Raw genomic sequence first — 22,678 nt, 5'->3', positions numbered from 1 at the left:
TGAGTGCACACTGATCCAGTGACCGGGTAATAATGAGATATATCATGGTCCAAGTGCATTTGATTCAGTTTGAGCAGCTTTGAATTGGAAAGTGTGAAACACTATGAGCAGGCTTAATGCACAAAATAATGTTGGGTATTATCCATCTCAATGAAGAAGGGAGCAATTTATCTAAAATATGGCTGCTTATTATCCAGCCTTGGTGAAATGACAGAAGTATTTTTCTAGTTAGCACACTTACATTCCAAAGGACCTGTAGAGATCCGGGTTAGAATAGGTCTTCAGCAACCCATGCTTGTCTTAGGAGGCGACTATGCTTGTCGTAAGAGGCGACTAACAGGACTGGGTGGTCAGGCATCATATCCCAATTGTGAATATCTATGCTCATGATATCAATCACTGGATTGTCTGGTCCAGACTCAATAATTTACAGACTGCCGTCATAATAGCTGGAATATTCCCGAGTGCGGCGTTAAACAACAAACAGAACATTCCAAAGGGCATATGCATTTTAGTCTTGTGTATTCTATAGTTTCCTAATATAAATATGCATTTGATAAGTTGATTATAAAAAAAACATATCATTAACTATATCATCTACATTGCTGCATTTTGACATGAAAAAATAGAATTTTTGTTTTGTTTTGTGTACGTTGGTAATTTTAGCTAAAAAAATCCTAAACAAACAAATCATCAAATCCTTTTTCAAATCCAAGCACCAAATATTCTACTATTGACAATCTACTCCTTTGATGCATACAAAACATATGATTTCACATTTCAGTTGCCATGGATAATTTGCCATTTACAAAGTACATGTGTTCTGCATAATACCAGCTAGTATATATACACCTGACAACAATAGTGTTAGACAATTTCATTAACAGGATTGTAGCTATATATACAAATCCATAAAATATGATGTCATATTCACAGAGCATCTGTCCACTGAGAATGTTCAAATGGCACATGAGAGCTGGTCCCCAATCAATACAGAAATTCCCCACCGAACATGCTGAATGGCGGAGCACTATTGATGACTTAGCGAGACCTAGCCCTCTTAGTCATCGTTCTCAGACAATCAAACCCTCATAAATATTGATGTGACAGCCAACCGCTGAGCATGTGTGCACTCAACCATCCCCTCTGCTTCACCCAGGTAGACAGATAAACTGACAGATGGGGGAGTGAGTATGGTTTTACGCCGCTTTTAGCAATATCATCCGGGGGGGTGGAGACACCAGAAATGGGCTTCACACATTGTACCCATGTCGGGAATCGAACCCGTGTCTTCGGCATGACGAGCAAACGCTTTAACCACTAGGCTACCCGACCGCCCCGACAGATGGAGGAATGGACAGATCAACAGACAGAGAGAGTCACAAATCAATCACTGGTTAGCCAGGCCCAGAATTGATGATTTACTGGCCATTGTCTTAGAGTAGGAATATTGCTGAGTGCAGCATTAAACAACAAACACAAGAACAGACGCACAGACTTAATCAAAGTCACACCTTACAGACAGAGAGAGTAAGTGAGTCAAGTTTTACTCCATCTTTTGTAATATTCCAGCAATATCACATCAGAAATGGGCTTCAGATGTGAGGGAATCAAACCTGGGCTGTCAACTTGACTGGGGACTGTTTGCGCCATTAAGCTGCCAGATCTATTCAGGTTGTGAGCCAGATGACAGAGCTGCATTCATGATTATTTTCAAAGATTTTGAGGTACACTTAAGGTGTGAAATTTCTTGACAACTATATGTAACCATGGCAACACATACATATAAAAACAATGTTTTAAGAATTTGTTATCTTTCGAAAAGAGTTAACAAAAAGATTTCAGAGAGAGCATGTATTCCCACCGGAACAAATACATTGTTCCATTTTAAAACTAATGCTTGCTTTCTTTCTCTCACTTCCTCTCACCACTTCAAATACATAAATAAAAAGTTAAAAAGAACATAGATTTTTTATTGCAGCACCATAAACAATCCCTCTTTTAGGCATTAGACAGTTTAGCAAGGTAGAACATATGTGTGTGGAAGTTTCTGTATGACCGGGACACATGGCAGTGTGATAGGAACCAAGACTTGACACGATATGCACCTCCAAAGGAACAAATGTTGGTTGTAAAAGATCCACTGGAACTTATATATACACACGGAACCGAATCTTGTCTACATCTGTGGTGTGGTGGCCAGGGCATCTGCCTGGAGAAAGGCGGTAGTCCAGACCTGGTAAGTACAAGTAGCCAGACACACACCTCAACTCTGACAGAGTCTTAGGCTCACATGCAGTCTCTGAAGGAACATATCTTACAGAAAATAATAGTTGTTGAATTATAGTTATAACATATCATCAAAAGGGGCAAAGAGACTTTCATTTTCAGAAATGATACTGCAGTAATCTAGACTTGCACAAATATTATAGATATGCATGGGCTTTGATGAATATATTTGTTTCAGGGTCTGCGTGACTATTTCTGTCCATACTTCGGATTTGGTCTCATAACACTTCTTTGAAGGGTTAATATGGTTTATCATGGTTTTTGAAGAAAGTAATTTTATTAATAATTGATACTTTTTGTGACATATTAATTCTATACAATTCCGTCTTGTGGTGGGATACATAATCAAATAACATAGGTGTCATCGAGGTGATTCAACTATGCCTTTACAATCTTATCAATCAAATTTGGCCGGGTAACACTCAATTTTGAAAGTGCTACTGAACAAATTGATAAAAGGTTTTAATAAAATGTAATTATTTTTGTGCCATTTGAATGGTGAACCATTTCAGGAAAAATAAATCACCAACAGAAGATTTCAATGACAAGTAATGTTTAGGCAGGGATTTAAAACCGAAATAGGCATTATTAAGAATACAATTATTTTATATTCTTTAATTCTAAATGCACAAATTTATTGTGTTTCAGAATAAGTGCTTTAACAACTTCATGCAGCATGCTGAGGAAATATTAAGATGTATCATACATATATAGTGATGAAATATTGTATTTACATGTATCTGAAAAGAAGAATTAATATCCTACTCGAGATAGACACACACAAAATGGATCATGTGTCTTTTATTGCACCGCTCATCACACATCATCATCATCATCATCATCATAATAATAATAAAAACAATTTGTCAGGTTGCTTGGTGTGAATAAACATGATATTTGACAAGACAATACAACTTTCCCCAATATATTTATTTAGAAGATAAACATGCTGTGTTAACAATGCAGAGCTAGGTAACTTGTAGACTTAACCATGCTAAACTGTGCTTGGAACAAAACCCACAGACCAGAAAAGACAACTATTTATTAGTAAATATATAGATTGTAGGCAAAGATATTGGCACAGACTGAATGGAGTATAAATGAGTATAAAACAACTCAACAAGACTGACAAGCCCCCAAAACACTTTCTGACAGTTCACTGACATGTTATGAATTGTTCAGCGACAACATTGGTCAGATACTAGTTCCCTGAGTACTAGTCATATAAACTGACAGGAAAAAATACTTCAGTTGACAAGGTGGCATGAACAATTAGGACATAATTATATTGTGTTTTCAGTGTAGAGATTGGTTACCAGTAGATTTAACCATGCGAAACTGAATTTGGAACCGAAATGCTGTGTGAGGTTTCAAATGTTGAATTTAGCGAGAAGTGAGATGCAATCTAGAGCTTTCGAGCTTTCAATCTTTCAAAAACGGTGTACGGAAGAAAAATGTTGGAAGTGGTGTTGAGCTTCCGAGCTCCCATAACAGATTTTGGAAGAGGGATGAGGGAAGCGGCGAAGAGCTGTCATGGTTTCCATCTTTCTAAAATAAAGTTTGAAAGATGATCTGTCAAGTGCTACCCGGACTCCGTCAGATCACTGGTACACTGTTCAGTCCTAATCAATACACAATGTGTATGATAACATGAGAGTAAATACTCAATGGCTGAAAAAGATATTCAGAAACCATGGTAACGAAGCACTGAACCTAACATTATTTAAAATCAGTAACAGTGAATTAAGCTGCAGGTTTGAAAGAACCCGTTCCAAACAATAAGGATTCTTAGAACATATTCTTATTCAGTATTGAGACTGATACTGCTTTGAGGGTGAATAATTCAAGCTGATAGATCACATCTGAATTCAAACCAGCTTTGGCCTCTGTAATCATGGTAATATACTCCTAACAACATTCCTTCTCATTATTAGTATTGAATCCCTAGTATAAGACTTCTACATATTTTATTTCAACTTGGGAGATACTGAATCATTTCCAGCTATTCAGTTTAATTAGAAACCTGTAAATATGAAAATGAAAGAAAAGAATCTTGAAGAGGAAGTTTTTCCTGCTGATATTCTCTGCAACATTGTATAAGATGGGAACTCCCATGGACCAAAAAAAAAAAGACAAACTGCAGTGAGATATCACAGTGTGGTACTGTGAAATAAATAACAATGTGAATGAATAGTGATGTTTTACAGAGTAAAAGTACGTGAATCACAGAATTTGTTAAAGTATATTCATGTGAACATGTATGAGGAATATTAATATCAAATTTGAATTCTTATTAGGTTAATACCTGGTTATTTTCATAAAAAGTTATTACAAACATATAAACAAATAAATGTTCAATTTAATAATAAACATATCTTCAGTGAAACAGGAAAGTTTATATGTTATTTTCTTAATTTTGCATAATCTAGAGCTCATCCTACTTCAAGCTGACCAGTCCTTGCTTTATCTCCTTAATGCCAAATGCCAGGCAGGGCAACAATAAGTACCATCTTTTCACGTCTTTTGGTATGGCCATTTGGGATTGAACCACTGGCCGACTTCCTGGGCAGATACTCTCCCACAACATCAAATATTGACTACCCAAAGAAAACTATCAGTACCCCAAATTACCAATATCAAAATATGGGAGTGAATGCACAGTGGTTCCCAGTATCATATGGAGCCCTGGTACCTCATCCTTCTGCATCACCAGCGGAACTGAGACATGGGGATCAACTCTGCCGGAACAGGAGTAGGATCAGCTCCGTAGCATCCCTTAATTGGATCTGGATGTCTGGCTCTCTGACATGGATGTCGACTTGCATCGTTGAAACAATCAGGGATTTGTCTGGATTCCAAACTATAAGTGCCCTTGGCAGGAAAATTGGGAAAAATTTTCAAAATTGGGATTTTGTTGAAGTTTTATATTCTCAGTATTAAATTGCATTTAATGTAATCAATGACCAAAGTTTTTTGGTCCTCTTAATTTATTGGTTCTGTGAACAGTGATATACAAATCACCTCTACAAAGTCAACACTGGATAGAATTCGTCATAACTATAAGTACATGATGTGGGAAAATTGTTATTTTATATTTGGGATTTGTACATAGGCTGCAGACTTGGGGCAGAATATGGGGCATTGGGGGGTTTGTTTGTTGTTTAACACCACACTCAGCAATAGTCCAGCTATATGATGTCAGTCTGTAAATAATCGAGTCTGGACCAGACAATCCAGTCATTAATATCATGAGCATCAATCTACGCAATTAGGATACAATGACATGCATCAACCAAGCCAGCAAGCCTGACCACCTGATCCTGACAGTAGCCTCTTACGACAAGCGCCATCACATGAAAAGGTGTGGGAACAAAATATGTAACACTGTCCAATGATAATAACTTATGTTTTCAGTTACTGGTTTGCTGGCTTAAACTTCCTCATTTGCAAAACATTTTGATAACTGATAAAGCTAGAATATTTCTGCGTCAAACAACATTAAATCACCAAAGTAATATCATATATTGCCAGAGCTCCAGATAAGCTTTTGGTGTTGTGGGTATTTTACCCATACATTTTAAAATCATTGGGTATCAGTAATTCTACCTGCGTATTCAAATTTCTGTTACCCACTAGTTTTTACATATGTGGGTATTTAAGTTAAATATTTAAAAACACTATTCATCTAGTCCCTGCAAACTGGTGTCGTGTGGGTTCGAGAGCTTTATAGGACTCAAAAATACCACGATACTTCCAGAAGAAAGTGTGATGGCAAATGATCATGATGTAACTGTCATCGTGGAGTTTAGCAAGGTTGACGGAATGCCCCTTTATAATTTCAAAATAAGTTGCTGATTTGCTAATCGAATACGCAGGGTTACTTCACAATATTTTGATGATACGCACAAGTTTTATTTTCGTAGCGTATCTGTAATGTTCGTTGCGTATTTGATACGCTTGGATTATATTTTACTGTGTATTTCTGCATTTCTGATGCGTATTTCACGCAGATACGCAGCTTATCTGGAGCTCTGATATTGCCTATTATTGTACTGTATAATATATATTATATATCATATATTATCATGATTATGATATGTACTACATTGTACTATCAATTGAAAAGTACTGTTACTTAGTAGGGGGAAAAGTTCCAAATACAATGGTCATTTAATAAATTCAGAGTACTGTTGACCTTTTCCTGGTCCACAGGTTGACCTATCAACATGACCAATCATTGTGCTGTGGGTACAGTTAAATGTGTTCAAACAAAGGGAAATGGTTATAAAGTGATGTTCCAACGAGTGACTTGACCACAATCATCATGGACAGCAACAGATGGGGAGTGGTCTTTATGTGCAGTGACCTGTCCTTTTTAACATTATAATAGAAACAGTAGTGTTTCCCAAGTACCTTCAAAAGGGTATCCAACTTGATGTTGCCATGGTTAACAGAACATGTAGATATAATAATGAATGATATCAGCAGTGTTTGAAATTAATAATGAATTTAATAAATAATTAACTTTCGTCATGTAATGCCCATAAAATCTTTTTAAAATGGATTTTGAAAAGGTCTGATATCAATAAACCAGTTTTCAACACACATAAACATTAATAATGTAAAACACAACTGTAAAATTCATGTATAGCAGAAAAAAGCCAGTTGGTCTGATGTGAAGGGTAGTGGATACAGGGTTCTCCACACTTAAACACAACAGCAATCCTTAAAAAACGTCATAATTTTGAACCACAGTCAGTAAAACACATGTATCTTGGAGGAGAGGTATCTCACACCGTGGTGAACGGTTAACGATTAAGGGGTTCCTTGATTCAAATACTACAGCAGCAAACCAGAAGTGTTCCCCGAACTGATGTGAAACACTGGCCTGGAAAATAATGAACTGATCTCGGAAAGAGCTAGATCTAATGGAGAGAGCTAGATCATGGAGAGAGCTAGATCATGGAGAGACCTAGATCATGGAGAGAGCTAGATCATGGAGAGAGCTAGATCACGGAGAGAGCTAGATCTTGGAGAGAGCTAGATCTTGGAGAGAGATCATGGAGAGAGCTAGATCCAATGGAGAGAGCTAGATCTTATGGAGAGCTAGATCATGGAGAGAGCTAGATCATGGAGAGAGCTAGATCTTGGAGAGAGCTAGATCATGGAGAGAGCTAGATCATGGAGAGAGCTAGATCTTGGAGAGAGCTAGATCATGGAGAGAGCTAGATCATGGAGAGAGCTAGATCCAATGGAGAGAGCTAGATCTAATGGAGAGAGCTAGATCTAATGGAGAGAGCTAGATCATGGAGAGAGCTAGATCTTGGAGAGAGGTAAATCTTGGAGAGAGCTAGATCTAATGGAGAGAACTAGATCATGGAGAGAGCTAGATCTTGGAGCAAGCTAGATCTTGGAGCAAGCTAGATCATGGAGAGAGCTAGATCACGGAGAGAGCTAGATCTTGGAGAGAGCTAGATCTTGGAGAGAGATCATGGAGAGAGCTAGATCCAATGGAGAGAGCTAGACCTTATGGAGAGCTAGATCATGGAGAGAGCTAGATCATGGAGAGAGCTAGATCTTGGAGAGAGCTAGATCATGGAGAGAGCTAGATCTTGGAGAGAGCTAGATCATGGAGAGAGCTAGATCATGGAGAGAGCTAGATCCAATGGAGAGAGCTAGATCTAATGGAGAGAGCTAGATCTAATGGAGAGAGCTAGATCATGGAGAGAGCTAGATCTTGGAGAGAGGTAAATCTTGGAGAGAGCTAGAACTAATGGAGAGAACTAGATCATGGAGAGAGCTAGATCTTGGAGCAAGCTAGATCATGGAAAGAGCTAGATCACGGAGAGAGCTAGACCATGGAGAGAGATAGATCTTGGAGAGAGCTAGATCATGGAGAGAGCTAGATCATGGAGAGAGATAGATCTTGGAGAGAGCTAGATCATGAGAGAGCTAGATCATGGAGAGAGCTAGATCTAATGGAGAGAACTAGATCATGGAGAGAGCTAGATCTTGGAGCGAGCTAGATCATGGAGAGAGCTAGATCACGGAGAGAGCTAGATCTTGGACAGAGCTAGATCATGGAGAGAGGTAGATCATGGAGAGAGGTAGATCATGGAGAGAAGTAGATCATGGAGAGAGCTAGATCTAATGGAGAGAGCTAGATCATGGAGAGAGCTAGATCTTGGAGCGAGCTAGATCATGGAGAGAGGTAGATCTAATGGAGAGAGCTAGATCATGGAGAGAGCTAGATCATGGAGAGAGCTAGATCATGGAGAGAGCTAGATCATGGAGAGAGTTAGATCTAATGGAGAGAGCTAGATCATGGAGAGAGCTAGATCTTGGAGCGAGCTAGATCATGGAGAGAGCTAGATCTAATGGAGAGAGGTAGATCATGGAGAGAGGTAGATCATGGAGAGAGCTAGATCATGGAGAGAGCTAGATCTAATGGAGAGAGCTAGATCATGGAGAGAGCTAGATCTTGGAGCGAGCTAGATCATGGAGAGAGGTAGATCTAATGGAGAGAGCTAGATCATGGAGAGAGCTAGATCATGGAGAGAGCTAGATCATGGAGAGAGCTAGATCATGGAGAGAGTTAGATCTAATGGAGAGAGCTAGATCATGGAGAGAGCTAGATCTTGGAGCGAGCTAGATCATGGAGAGAGCTAGATCTAATGGAGAGAGGTAGATCATGGAGAGAGGTAGATCATGGAGAGAGCTAGATCATGGAGAGAGTTAGATCTAATGGAGAGAGCTAGATCATGGAGAGAGCTAGGTCTTGGAGAGAGCTAGATCATGGAGAGAGCTAGATCATGGAGAGAGCTAGATCTTGGAGCGAGGTATCATATTCGACGTAATAAGAACTGCTCTCTCAAAATTAGAAATAGGGGACTCTTATTAGAATACGATTTTGGTGAAAAAATTGAAAGATCGTAAATTTCATGGTTTATGCTGACAGCCTGAAATGATACAAAACAAAAGTATGTGCGTATTAAGCACGACAGATATATTTTTCCAGAATTTAATTGCCCCCTTATTAAACGTGCATATAACACACGAGTGTGTATTATACATGAATAAATAAGTCTTGTGTACATTGATCAATCAGAGGGTTGCTAATTGGGATTGTTCACTAACCAATATATTAATTAGCAAATATCACCTTGGGTGTTTATTAGAGCAGGGCGCTTATTACGTCGAATACGGTATATATATCTTATGGTGGTGAGTGGAGTATCAGTGTACTTGCAGTCTGGTTCAAGTTGTACTGCATGTTTTCCCTCAACTCTTCAAACTGGGGGTCATAACGCCTCCCTTGATGTGCTGCAAGGATTTCCGGGTCTAGGGTGTTCATTTTATGACTTTTCCAGCATTAGACAAAGCTGATATCAGTTGTATTTTATATGACTCAAATTTTAAATTGTCGACAGTATTATGTGATTAAGTTACTGATTTTGAAAGACTGAATGATCTGAGTCACGATTGACGCGATGGAGAAATTAGGTTGTGTATATTTTCTATGTCAAATATGCATGTTTTCCCAGCAGGGCAAACTCTGGTAAAGATTAACTTTGTGTCAATATTTTACACATGATACCCAAAATGGTGAGGTTAATCATCCAGAAGATATAAATTCCAGGAAATACCACAAACACCACCAACTACTGGGTAGAAATGAGTTCATTACCGGTAATAAACAGGAGGCTTCAGACCTTTCGCACATGCAGCAGAAAATGGCATGGTGCAATCCCTGGTAATTTTCCTATAATTTCCCACAAAAAGTAAGCAAAAAACACAAGAAAATATGGATATTTTCCTATAGTTTTAGGAGTCACCTTTAAATATGCTTGTACCCTTCTATTCACTGAATGTTCCATGATCGAAACACCACCAATGTGTCACTGCACGTGTCAGTTAGGGCTGAGAGGGGCAACTCGGGTACTCGGGTCGGGTGGGTCCTGAGTAGAACCTGGGTACCCACAGGACTACCCAGACCCGTGGTTACTCACGTGATATATTGTTTAACGACAAAAACTCACTATAGCTCTGTGGTTACACTACAAGTCCCTCATGTTCACATTTCTTTCTGACGATTCCTTTTGACTTGAGTCTACCTCCGTACGTGTACATATGATCTGATAATTTGATGCATGTATCTAAGTAGTTTTTGAAAGGGCTGCGGTAAAACAATTTCCAATCAGACATTTTTTTCCCTACTCTTGAGACCTACAGTGGATACCTGGGTAGGGTCGGGTACACGGGTAGTAAATTTGGACTCGTCCCAGCCCTAGTGTTAGTTTTGGCTAAGTTGTACATTATGAAGCAAAACTGAAACAACTTCTCTATAATCAGGGCAATCATTGATTGACTGATTGATATTACATTTTGAGTACCCTCACATACATGTGAGGTTTGTATCTTTGAAAATCGTTGCTAAGATATGTCACATTAAGATGCAGAAATTCTGCTGCTAAATAACCCAGTCCTACACAATTAAATCCTGAAATGAGAGGGTCAGTCCAGCACCCTTTTATTGGCTGGAAGGGGGAAAGAATACTTCTTTCCTTAATTTTAAGTATTGATCAATCTATGTGTTTATTCTGTTATTGTTGAAGAGTATCTTTAAATAAAACGTATCCCCCTAAATAATTCGGTCATTATAATTTATTTCAAATTTAAACATAATTTGGAAGGACAGCAAAAGATCATAAACTTGTGTAATATTTTGTGTGAAACATCCCTGGCAGTTTGTTACATCAGCAATATAAGTGATTTAATTTTGCCCCACCTGTATGCATTCATAATTAAAAAATGTACAGTGATAATAAAATCTAAATTATTTTTTAAATCAGTTTGTTATAACCCACTCATCACAAAAACACTAACGTTTTCTTGTAAAAATTAATTCCATCAATGTCATGATATAGATCTACCAATTCATAGATCACAAAACCTTCAACGTATAAGCCTATGATTCATTTGGACTAATAAATTAATATCACTCTATCTTACAAAATACAGAATTAACACCAAAACATGGAATCAACAGTATGTTAACGAATGCGTTTGTCTAGACGCGGCATTAACCAAACACCACCAGAAGTCGCTTAATAGAATATCATTCATTATCAGTTGTCATTCAAATGGTATACGCACGAAGAATAGATCGAATGTGTTCCCACCGTTCTTCGCGCTGGATTTTCGAATCTAAAATGAAGCTTTGAATTCTAGACATTCAGTACATATGCTAAACGTTTCTTACAAACGCACACTTACCTTCCGCTAAAACCAAGCATGTGAGAAACAGTAAAATAAGCTCCATCGCTTCTGTCTAAAATCCACCTGCCATTATATCCAGTGTCATCTGCTATTCCTTGACTCAGTGCGCATGCGTACGGCGATGTCAACAATGTTGGTGCTTCCCACGTCGCCTTGTCTATTTCAGTCGTTCGCTGTTCAATGTTCTTGAGGCATGGAGAAGAAATGCACTCGGCTGGATTAACGAGCTGCGGCTATTTAATCCGAAAGGCGTGTTGGTTTAGGAATGCGTTCCTTTCAGAATCAGATTTTTTTTTCTTTTGAAAGGACGAAGGCGTTCAAATGTGTCAGCTTATAAATATACGATACTGACATAGATCTATATGATATATTTATCTTGTGAACGTAATGGTAAATTAAACAGTTTAACCATTTACCATTGTTGTTTTTTAACGATCGGTTAAAAACTGCAAATATTGACATGACGAAAACATAAATTGCATTTATTAGAAATCTCATCATTAGTCTTATTTTGTCTTCAAAATGGTCAATGCATGATGCATTTATACGTGGTGAATATTATCGACCCATGCTATTTTGGTGAGGCAATGGCCGCTGTTATTAGTGAGCGGTACTATTGAATGTGCAAGGGCGAATAATTGTGTGGCCCCACAGGACTCTAGCTGCTCGAGCAGACTTCAACAGGCGTCTATAGCGTGTAAATAACAAACAAGAACCTTGTGTGAAGTTCGGGTTAGAATAGGCCCCCATGAACAACCTGTACGTGTTGGTTGTAAGAGGCGACTAACTGGATCGGGTAGTCAGACTCAGTGTCTTGGTTGACAGTGTGTCATCATGATCGTTGCTCACAACATCAATCACTGGATTGTCTGGTCCAGACGCGATTACTCAAAGACCGCCGTCATATACCTGCATTGCCGTGTGAGGCGTTAAGCAACAATCAAACAAAACAAAATCTGTTTCGGTTGCGATTGGATAGTGCATGTTCAACAATACGTACAGTATTCGAAATAAACATATATTCTTCTCCACTTAAAACCCCTTGCCCTTAATTAAAATAATACTTTAAAATGTCCATACGTATTGGTCTAAAGAACTTATTATTTTCATATCGTGTTAGGAAGTCCATTGGATTTATCAACCCACTGGCCGTAAAGAATCATTCGGAAGTTTGACCTATTGCCACGAAGTGGAACGGTGGTCTTTTATGGGCGCACACTTGAAAACCGTTCACGATTCCTGGGTCTGTATGTCACATGACATGCTTGTTTCCTGTGCTCGAGCTGTATGGTGTATGATGTCCCTTGGATACGCCAGAAACCTATGATTATGGGTTCAAATCCCGGTTCGCCCCGATTATGTTTCTAGGTAAGTCAGCACCATACCCGTGCTCTTGGTTTTCACCGAAGTGGTAAACGTTTGAGACCAGCATGACTTGGGCCCGGCTTTCCTCTTCAGTGTACGCATGATTTGATCGTTTCATAAGAGACCATATATCTATTACATGGTCTCTGGTTTCATACATGTATCTAAACAGTTTTTTGCCATGGCTACAGTTAAACTATTCCCAATTAGACATTGTGTTCCCAGCTCTTGTGACCTATACAGTGGGTACCCGGGTAGGGTCGGGTAATAGGGGGTGTGGTACCCGGGTAGAAAATCTGGACTTGTCCCAGCTCTAATAAGACAGTGAAGACCTGTAACTATGGTATCTGTTGAAGCACTGTCAGAAAGCCGAAGGACTATTGCTAAGTGCACCGTTAATTTATAAATTATTAATCAAATACTCAAAACAAACAGAAGACAGGAATATGGTTATCACAATGTCTTTTACCATTTATTGACGCTTTGTCTTGTCTAGGGCCGAGGTTTATTCTAAACGTCTGATGTTTCTAGTCTATGTGAAACATGTGCACCCGATCTCCGTCTCCCGTAACAGGTACCGCGACCAGGGTATATCGTATTGTGTTACACGCTTCCCAGCCGCATATATCGTCTAACGGGAGTAGGGTGCATTAAAAATGCACGACGGCAACTTTATGAATACGGATTTGTATTTTTTTACGCCGGGTGCTGTACGATCACTTGCACGGAGTTTGTATACCTGAGACGTCCATGCACAGACTATCTGCGGAGACTGTCCGCGGTGCTGTACGATCACTTGCACGGAGTCTGTATACTTGAGACGTCCATGCACAGACTACCCGCGGAGACTGTCCGCGGTGCGGTACGATCACTTGCACGGAGTCTGTATACTTGAGACGTCCATACTCAGACTACCCCCGGAGACTGTCCGCGATGCTGTACGATCACTTGCACGGAGTCTGTATACTTGAGACGTCCATGCACAGACTACCCGCGGAGACTGTCCGCGGTGCTGTACGATCACTTGCACGAAGTCTGTATACTTGAGACGTCCATGCACAGACTCAATGCTGAGACTGTCCGCGGTGCTGTACGATCACTTGCACGGAGTCTGTATACTTGAGACGTCCATGCACAGACTCACTGCTGAGACTGTCCGCGGCGCTGTACGATCACTTGTACGGAGTCTGTATACTTGAGACGTCCATGCACAGACTACCCGCGGAGACTGTCCGCGGTGCTGTACGATCACTTGCACGGAGTCTGTATACTTGAGACGTCCATGCACAGACTCACTGCTGAGACTGTCCGCGGTGCTGTACGATCACTTGCACGGAGTCTGTATACTTGAGACGTCCATGCACAGACTACCCGCGGAGGCTGTCCGCGGTGCTGTACGATCACTTGCACGGAGTCTGTATACTTGAGACGTCCATACTCAGACTACCCGCGGCTCTGACACTTAAGACCGTCAAGATATATCTTTCCGACTCCAGCACAAAGCTTTTTTAATATCACCCGTTCACGTGTTAATAAGCTGCACGCAATATATCCCCTTGAACCTTGAGCTCTTTCACTGAACGTTCACATGCTCCCTCACATACTTAAACAATGGTTGAATAATTTGTTACTTATGTTTGATTTCCTCTCTTTAAATGGTTTATACATGTAATTTAAGTAATCAACTCATAAAAAAAATATAAAAACTGTTATCCATGTCTCATGTCTTCATGTTTTTTCCAACTTCTAAATGCCTGAGGACTGAACACATCATCACATTTTACCGTTTTTATATTCGTGATACCATATTACTTAAGGATTGACTGTGTATTTTTTTCGGTTCATTGAGGTATGAATCGAAAAACCGATGTGTAAACTGAATGAATCCGCGTATAATAATATTGCGACGTACATGTGTGCGTGTGTGCGTGCGTGTGTGTGTGTGTGTGTGTGTGTGCGTGCGCGTGTGTGCGCGCGCGTACTTGTAGTAGTCCTCGTCCAAGATAGTGTTAGCCCACTAAGATACCATGTTTAACATGAATACCCCACTGAGACACAGTAAACTGACTCCAAGCCGGCGAGTCCTTGTTTTAGCGCCTTAATGCCGAGCGCTGGGGATCGCACCCAGACCTTCCGCTCGCCGTGCGGACGCTCTACCACTACACCACGGTGGAAGGAGAGACATACACTCATACACACATAACGTGTTGGTTGTGTCAGGATATGTCCCCGTGCATATAAGTTCCGCCTGCCTTCTCAGCATCTTCCCGGTGGGTCACCATGGATTTGTGTCTATCCAGGGTGTTTCCGGCACCACATCTCGGGCATATCCGGAGAAGACAGCCCCCGCCGCGGATTTGTATGCCACCTCCAAAAAAAAATATAAAAAAATAATAATAATTACAAAAACGCCCAAACACACAAAAAGATGAAACAAAAACGATGTACCTTTTGCATATAGCAAGCACAATATCTCGGGAATGCAGAGGAGCATATAGAAATTACCAAGTGCGAATCTCTACTTGACACGCAGACCGTATCCTCAGGGAGCAACAGAATTGAATAATACACAGACTACCTTCCTCTCTTCTCTGTCCCTCGCTGAGTAAAATATTGATGAACGCTGGCTCCCTCTGATAATCTGCAGTTCCTGATCCACGGGGGTAGTTAGTCCCTCTATAAACCATCCTCGGCAATGAAGGGATGTTTTACAAGCAAGCCTATGCAACTAAGCCCTGGTATTAATTGGCCCTCCTGTCAACATCAATTTTTACCCAGACTTGAAAGGATTTTGTGCGAAAGGCGGTGGTGTTGTTTATCTGGAAATCAAGGTAAATATATTCCTTCATCATCTGTGTTCATCAACGATTGCTTAGCCTATGGTGCGACGCACAAGTATAAAAACAGAAATACAGCGGCGCCATCGCGGGCTTGGGAAAATGAGTTCACTCATGTGGGCGGAGGTAAACTTAAATACCACATTGGGATTCCACAGTATCTGCTCCTTGTCAATGGATGTGAAGCAAAATGAGAATGTTGTTCTCACACGCAGGGGTCGATATCGCTTGTAAAGACCGATCACAATCTTAATTGACAGTTTCGACAGTCCAACCATGATACATATTCATGTATTCAATCAATGTCAAAATGTCTTACGCCGTTTTCTAAATTTGAACAACATACGCCCGAGACCATGGTAACTAACGTTTCTTGTTATTCAGTATGAGAATGTTAATCTGCGAACTTTCTGTGTGACTGTTTCAATCATTCTCTATCAGCGCAATCGCCCTTCTGTACGAGTATGTAGAACTATCAGTGTGAGTGTGTTGATCCCTCTGTGTGAGTGTGTTGATCGAGCTGTGTGAGTGTGTTGATCCTTCTGTGTGAGCGTGTTGATCCCTCTGTGTGAGTGTGTTGATCCCTCTGTGTGAGTGTGTTGATCCCCCTGTGTGAGTGTGTTGATCCCTCTGTGTGAGTGTGTTGATCCCTCTGTGTGAGTGTGTTGATCCCCCTGTGTGAGTGTGTTGATCCCCCTGTGTGAGTGTGTTGATCCCTCTGTGTGAGTGTGTTGATCCCTCTGTGTGAGTGTGTTGATCCCTCTGTGTGGTTGTGTTGATCCCTCTGTGTGGTTGTGTTGGTTCCACTGTGTGGTTGTGTTGATCCCTCTGTGTGGTTATGTTGGTTCCACTGTGTGGTTGTGTTGGTTCCACTGTGTGGTTGTGTTGGTTCCACTTTGTGGTTGTGTTGGTTCCACTGTGTAGTTGTGTTGGTTCCACTGTGTGGTTGTGTTGGTTCCACTGTGTGGTTGTGTTGGTTCCATTGTGTGGTTGTGTTGATCACCCTGTGTGGTTGTGTTGATCACCCTGTGTGGTTATGTTGGTTCCACTGTGTGGTTGTGTTGATCCCTCTGTGTAGTTGTGTTGGTTCCACTGTGTGGTTGTGTTGGTTCCTCTGTGTGGTTGTGTTGGTTCCACTTTGTGGTTGTGTTGGTTCCACTGTGTAGTTGTGTTGGTTCCACTGTGTGGTTGTGTTGGTTCCACTTTGTGGTTGTGTTGGTTCCACTGTGTAGTTATGTTGGTTCCACTGTGTGGTTGTGTTGGTTCCTCTGTGTGGTTGTGTTGGTTCCACTGTGTGGTTGTGTTGGTTCCACTGTGTAGTTGTGTTGGTTCCACTGTGTAGTTGTGTTGGTTCCACTGTGTAGTTGTGTTGGTTCCACTTTGTGGTTGTGTTGGTTCCACTGTGTGGTTGTGTTGATCACCCTGTGTGGTTGTGTTGGTTCCACTGTGTGGTTGTGTTGATCACCCTGTGTGGTTGTGTTGATCACCCTGTGTGGTTGTGTTGGTTCCATTGTGTGGTTGTGTTGATCCCTCTTTGTGGTTGTGTTGATCACCCTGTGTGGTTACGTTGATCCCTTGTGTGGTTGTGTTGATCCCTCTGTGTCGTTGTGTTGATCACCCTGTGTGGTTGTGTTGATCACCCTGTGTGGTTGTGTTGGTTCCACTGTGTGGTTGTGTTGATCCCTCTGTGTGGTTATGTTGATCACCCTGTGTGGTTGTGTTGGTTCCATTGTGTGGTTGTGTTGATCCCTCTTTGTGGTTGTGTTGATCACCCTGTGTGGTTACGTTGATCCCTTGTGTGGTTCTGTTGATCCCTCTGTGTCGTTGTGTTGATCACCCTGTGTGGTTGTGTTGATCCCTCTGTGTGGTTATGTTGGTTCCACTGTGTGGTTGTGTTGATCACCCTGTGTGGTTGTGTTGGTTCCACTGTGTGGTTGTGTTGATCCCCCTGTGTGGTTGTGTTGATCACCCTGTGTGGTTGTGTTGGTTCCACTGTGTGGTTGTGTTGATCCCCCTGTGTGGTTGTGTTGATCACCCTGTGTGGTTGTGTTCGTTCCACTGTGTGGTTGTGTTGATCACCCTGTGTGGTTGTGTTGATCCCCCTGTGTGGTTGTGTTGATCACCCTGTGTGGTTGTGTTGGTTCCACTGTGTGGTTGTGTTGATCACCCTGTGTGGTTGTGTTGATCACCCTGTGTGGTTGTGTTGATCCCTCTGTGTGGTTATGTTGGTTCCACTGTGTGGTTGTGTTGGTTCCACTGTGTGGTTGTGTTGATCACCCTGTGTGGTTGTGTTGGTTCCACTGTGTGGTTGTGTTGATCACCCTGTGTGGTTGTGTTGGTTCCACTGTGTGGTTGTGTTGATCACCCTGTGTGGTTGTGTTGGTTCCCCTGTGTGGTTGTGTTGATCCCTCTGTGTGGTTGTGTTGGTTCCACTGTGTGGTTGTGTTGATCACCCTGTGTGGTTGTGTTGATCCCCCTGTGTGGTTGTGTTGATCCCTCTGTGTGGTTGTGTTGATCACCCTGTGTGGTTGTGTTGGTTCCACTGTGTGGTTGTGTTGATCACCCTGTGTGGTTGTGTTGATCACCCTGTGTGGTTGTGTTGATCCCTCTGTGTGGTTGTGTTGATCACCCTGTGTGGTTGTGTTGGTTCCACTGTGTGGTTGTGTTGATCCCCCTGTGTGGTTGTGTTGATCCCTCTGTGTGGTTGTGTTGATCCCTCTGTGTGGTTGTGTTGATCACCCTGTGTGGTTGTGTTGGTTCCACTGTGTGGTTGTGTTGGTTCCACTGTGTGGTTGTGTTGGTTCCACTGTGTTTTTGTGTTGGTTCCACTGTGTGGTTGTGTTGGTTCCACTGTGTGGTTGTGTTGATCACCCTGTGTGGTTATGTTGGTTCCACTGTGTGGTTGTGTTGGTTCCACTGTGTGGTTGTGTTGGTTCCACTGTGTGGTTGTGTTGGTTCCACTGTGTGGTTGTGTTGATCACCCTGTGTAGTTGTGTTGGTTCCACTGTGTGGTTGTGTTGATCACACTGTGTGGTTGTGTTGGTTCCACTGTGTGGTTGTGTTGATCACCCTGTGTGGTTGTGTTGGTTCCACTGTGTGGTTATGTTGATCACCCTGTGTGGTTGTGTTGGTTCCACTGTGTGGTTGTGTTGATCACCCTGTGTGGTTGTGTTGGTTCCACTGTGTGGTTATGTTGATCACCCTGTGTGGTTGTGTTGGTTCCACTGTGTGGTTGTGTTGATCACCCTGTGTGGTTGTGTTGGTTCCACTGTGTGGTTGTGTTGATCACCCTGTGTGGTTGTGTTGGTTCCACTGTGTGGTTGTGTTGATCACCCTGTGTGGTTGTGTTGGTTCCACTGTGTGGTTGTGTTGATCACCCTGTGTGGTTGTGTTGGTTCCACTGTGTGGTTATGTTGATCCCTCTGTGTGGTTGTGTTGGTTCCACTGTGTGGTTGTGTTGATCCCTCTGTGTGGTTGTGTTGATCACCCTGTGTGGTTGTGTTGATCCGTCTGTATGGTTGTGTTGATCCCTCTGTGTGGTTATGTTGGTTCCACTGTGTGGTTATGTTGATCCCTCTGTGTGGTTGTGTTGATCCGTCTGTGTGGTTGTGTTGATCACCCTGTGTGGTTGTGTTGATCCGTCTGTGTGGTTGTGTTGATCCCTCTGTGTGGTTGTGTTGATCCCTCTGTGTGGTTATGTTGGTTCCACTGTGTGGTTGTGTTGATCACCCTGTGTGGTTGTGTTGATCACCCTGTGTGGTTGTGTTGGTTCCACTGTGTGGTTGTGTTGATCCCTCTGTGTGGTTGTGTTGATCACCCTGTGTGGTTGTGTTGATCCCTCTGTGTGGTTGTGTTGGTTCCACTGTGTGGTTGTGTTGGTTCCACTGTGTCAGTGTGTTGATCTCCTGCGTGTTTGGTAATCCTTCTTTATGTTATTGTTATTCGTATTCATGGGCCAGGTTGTGGTTGCAGTAACAGTACGTTCTTGTATGTCGTATTAGAATATATCTTCGTCCAGATTGGTTTATAGTTTAAAAAAAATAAATTTCAACTCGAAGGTATTAACATTAGAAAAATGTTTAACCCATTTTTTGACGAATGGTAATTTAAAGTAAAGCTTAGATAAACCATTAGGTCCATTCCGTAACCCGTTCCTTCTTTTGGAACATGCCCAGTGTTTCCGAGAACGAAGAGGACCAATCGAGCTAGCCTGAGTGCATGTTTTACAACCTATAATCCTGTTTCCTGTTGTAGAAAATGACCTAACTGTTTAGGCTGGCTATCAACAACCACTGTGTGTGGGCAAAGAAACACACTTGGGTTAACTGAAGTATAGAATCATATTTGTGCAATCTATAGGCATACTGTAAAATCAATAAACAAGAGTCGATTCAGTTAAACGGCGGGGTCTGCCTCCCCCGGTGATATGGGAAATAATGCCCCGAGGAATATGATCCCATTTCAGAAGTTTAGTCTCCTTGCAACCAGTGAACCTGTTAATAATGATCCCATCTCATTCAGATGAATGCTCCTTCGGGCCTCCTTGAAAGGATGATTGACTCGTGTTTTACGCCGTTGGAACTGCCTGAATATTGCTAGACATGGCGGTAAAGTTGAAGTAACCCCTCTTGTCATACAATCTCGCGGTGGATTATTATAGTTTTGTCACACTGAATCATTATGCATAAAACTGAGTATGAAACAGATGGATCGGTTCCACCGGACCCGTTTATTTCTAGCTTAGCTGGGCACATGAGTGGAAAGGAATTGGATATCTGGCCATTACTGAACGATATGAGATCATCGATATATACTTAAAAGCCTACGCTTGGCCAACTGCCCATATTTTTATTTTGACCAGTAGAAGATTCAATTCATATGCATAAAGTAACAAATCAGCAAAAAGGAAGCACAGTTTGTGTCCGGGGGTGCCTACTTCTTGTCTTATCCCCACATTTCACGTACATGTTATCACAGACGAAATCCAGCATTGTTTTCTTAGTAAACTTCAGATGACAAATTGGTGAACAAATTGCCCCGAACCCTTGACGAGAGAGATGCAAGTATGTCTATGGTCACCACGTGTTGTAACGAATCCCTCATCCATAACAGGGTGAAGTTTTTTTCTAAAGGCAGCCGTGTTGGATTGTTGTACCAAGTGGAAGTATCGACTGTTTTGTCTGTATTAAAGATGGTGGTTAATCTTTGGTGCTTCATTGTCTTGACTCATCTCTTTTTATCATTATCTGACTTCCCTTAAGTCGAAATCGAGTTATTTACAAATTCTGTTCGATAACAGTGCGTGGTACATAGTATATACATACATTAACTTATCTGGACTGTTTAACAATGGTTCACAATTGTTGGTTCATATGGATCAGTAGTGAACTATATTTTTTCTCACAGTGAAGTACAATGGACATACAAGTAAAATAGGACATTACCTGTCAAAAATACCACAATATCAGAAACACTATGTACTTCTACACACATGGGTATGATTTAAAAACGGTATTACATGGCAATAGTTCAGTTAGCAGTTCTACAAACATGACTATTCTTAAATCAGTTCACGATTTCATTGTCAAAAGCAAAAGATTCGAGTAGCTTCATTTTATGCATGTAGTAATGGAAAACTGCTATATCTTATTTCACAGACACCACTTGTATTGGCTTCATATATTTCATTTGTGCATTTAGTATGTTTATGTTTAGCACTATTTTACATATAATCTGATATATAACCAGCTGTTGTAAAGTTATTACCTGGAGAGGTATTTACATAAGCAAGTTTTGCTTGTTTACCGATCCAGATTTCTTTTGAAATAAAAATATGTTTAAACCAAGTCGGACATTCATACTCTATATATTGGCTATTACACATTTTTCATACTCGTTCTGATCTTGGTGTTTTTGTAATTTATATATCCCACTCTCGAAGCATAAATCATGGGATGAACACTGACATGTTGCCAGTGAATTACGGTATTTCTTTATACTTACATAAAGCAGAGGCTGTTAAGTGTATATATGAGTTTTCAACATTCTATAATATAATTATTTTTTTCGATAATGTTAACGAAAATGACCACGATTGCAGAGAAATATATGTTAGCCACTGTGAAAAGTAATTGATAAATGCACTTTCAGATTGTACAAATTGTTCACACCAAACATTTCCAAAAGCACCATTCAATAACATTTTTTCCACCTTAGTTACACAGTTATTCTTTGCATTCGTATCAAATAACCATTTCGTAACATTTTTCTTCTCAAAAGACTCTTGTTTTTCAAACTTGAAGCTGTGATATTGTGGATAAATCACTTCTCGTCACAACGAAAACTGGATTCAGATTTCAGTGCGTGGCACCTTGGTTGTATTCACCACTATTCACGTTTAAACAAAGGTATAAATTATGTTAAACCTTCTTAGTTTGGATCCATTAGTCAAGAAATCCGAAAACCGAAAAACAGTATTGCTTTGAAGAGACCAAAGAGACCACAACATGCTCATTGAGTCTCCATAAACATTTCAGCATTAGCTCTTTCTGGTGTACTCCATCTTTCATATACGTACTCTTACATCAAGTGGGAACACATCTGTTGTTGCAGATAGAGGAGGTTCTGGTGCTATTTTCTCGACATTGGTCCCTTTGGGTTTTGTAAGTTTCCAAGACATGTCTGCAACATCCCCCACCAGTACTAGATAGGGTATCGGTTGATTTGCGAGGCATCAATGCCTGTTAACCTAAAAACATTTATGTTCTTATGTCAATTTGCGAAAATATAAACAAATTTGTATCCAATGTTTTATATTCTTTTGGGAATCACCTTCAAGGCAGTAAATGTTTTTCTGTATTATCTTGTCACATCTCACTACCACTCTAAATGTCTTAATTTATATGACT

At 40.8% G+C, this 22,678-nt stretch overlaps 1 protein-coding gene across 2 annotated transcripts in view; it reads right to left on the bottom strand.

Annotated features, from left to right (window-relative positions):
- Positions 1-11,651, bottom strand: part of LOC139458320 (fibroblast growth factor receptor 1-like) — a 95,814-nt gene extending 84,163 nt beyond the window's left edge. For both annotated transcript variants that reach the window (XM_071239708.1, XM_071239709.1), the window contains exon 1: positions 11,566-11,651. In XM_071239708.1, the coding sequence (XP_071095809.1) occupies positions 11,566-11,611 (46 nt within the window). In that variant the 5' untranslated portion in view covers positions 11,612-11,651. The remainder of the gene's footprint in view (positions 1-11,565) is intronic.
- Between the last annotated feature and the right edge of the window lie 11,027 nt (positions 11,652-22,678).

The sequence above is a fragment of the Haliotis cracherodii genome, unplaced genomic scaffold (genome assembly GCF_022045235.1).
Source record: "Haliotis cracherodii isolate W230 unplaced genomic scaffold, xgHalCrac1.p SCAF_12, whole genome shotgun sequence".
In the NCBI taxonomy this organism is placed as follows: domain Eukaryota; kingdom Metazoa; phylum Mollusca; class Gastropoda; order Lepetellida; family Haliotidae; genus Haliotis; species Haliotis cracherodii.
The sequence above is the reverse complement of the archived record's forward strand: the minus strand, read 5'-3'. Positions and strand labels throughout refer to the sequence as shown.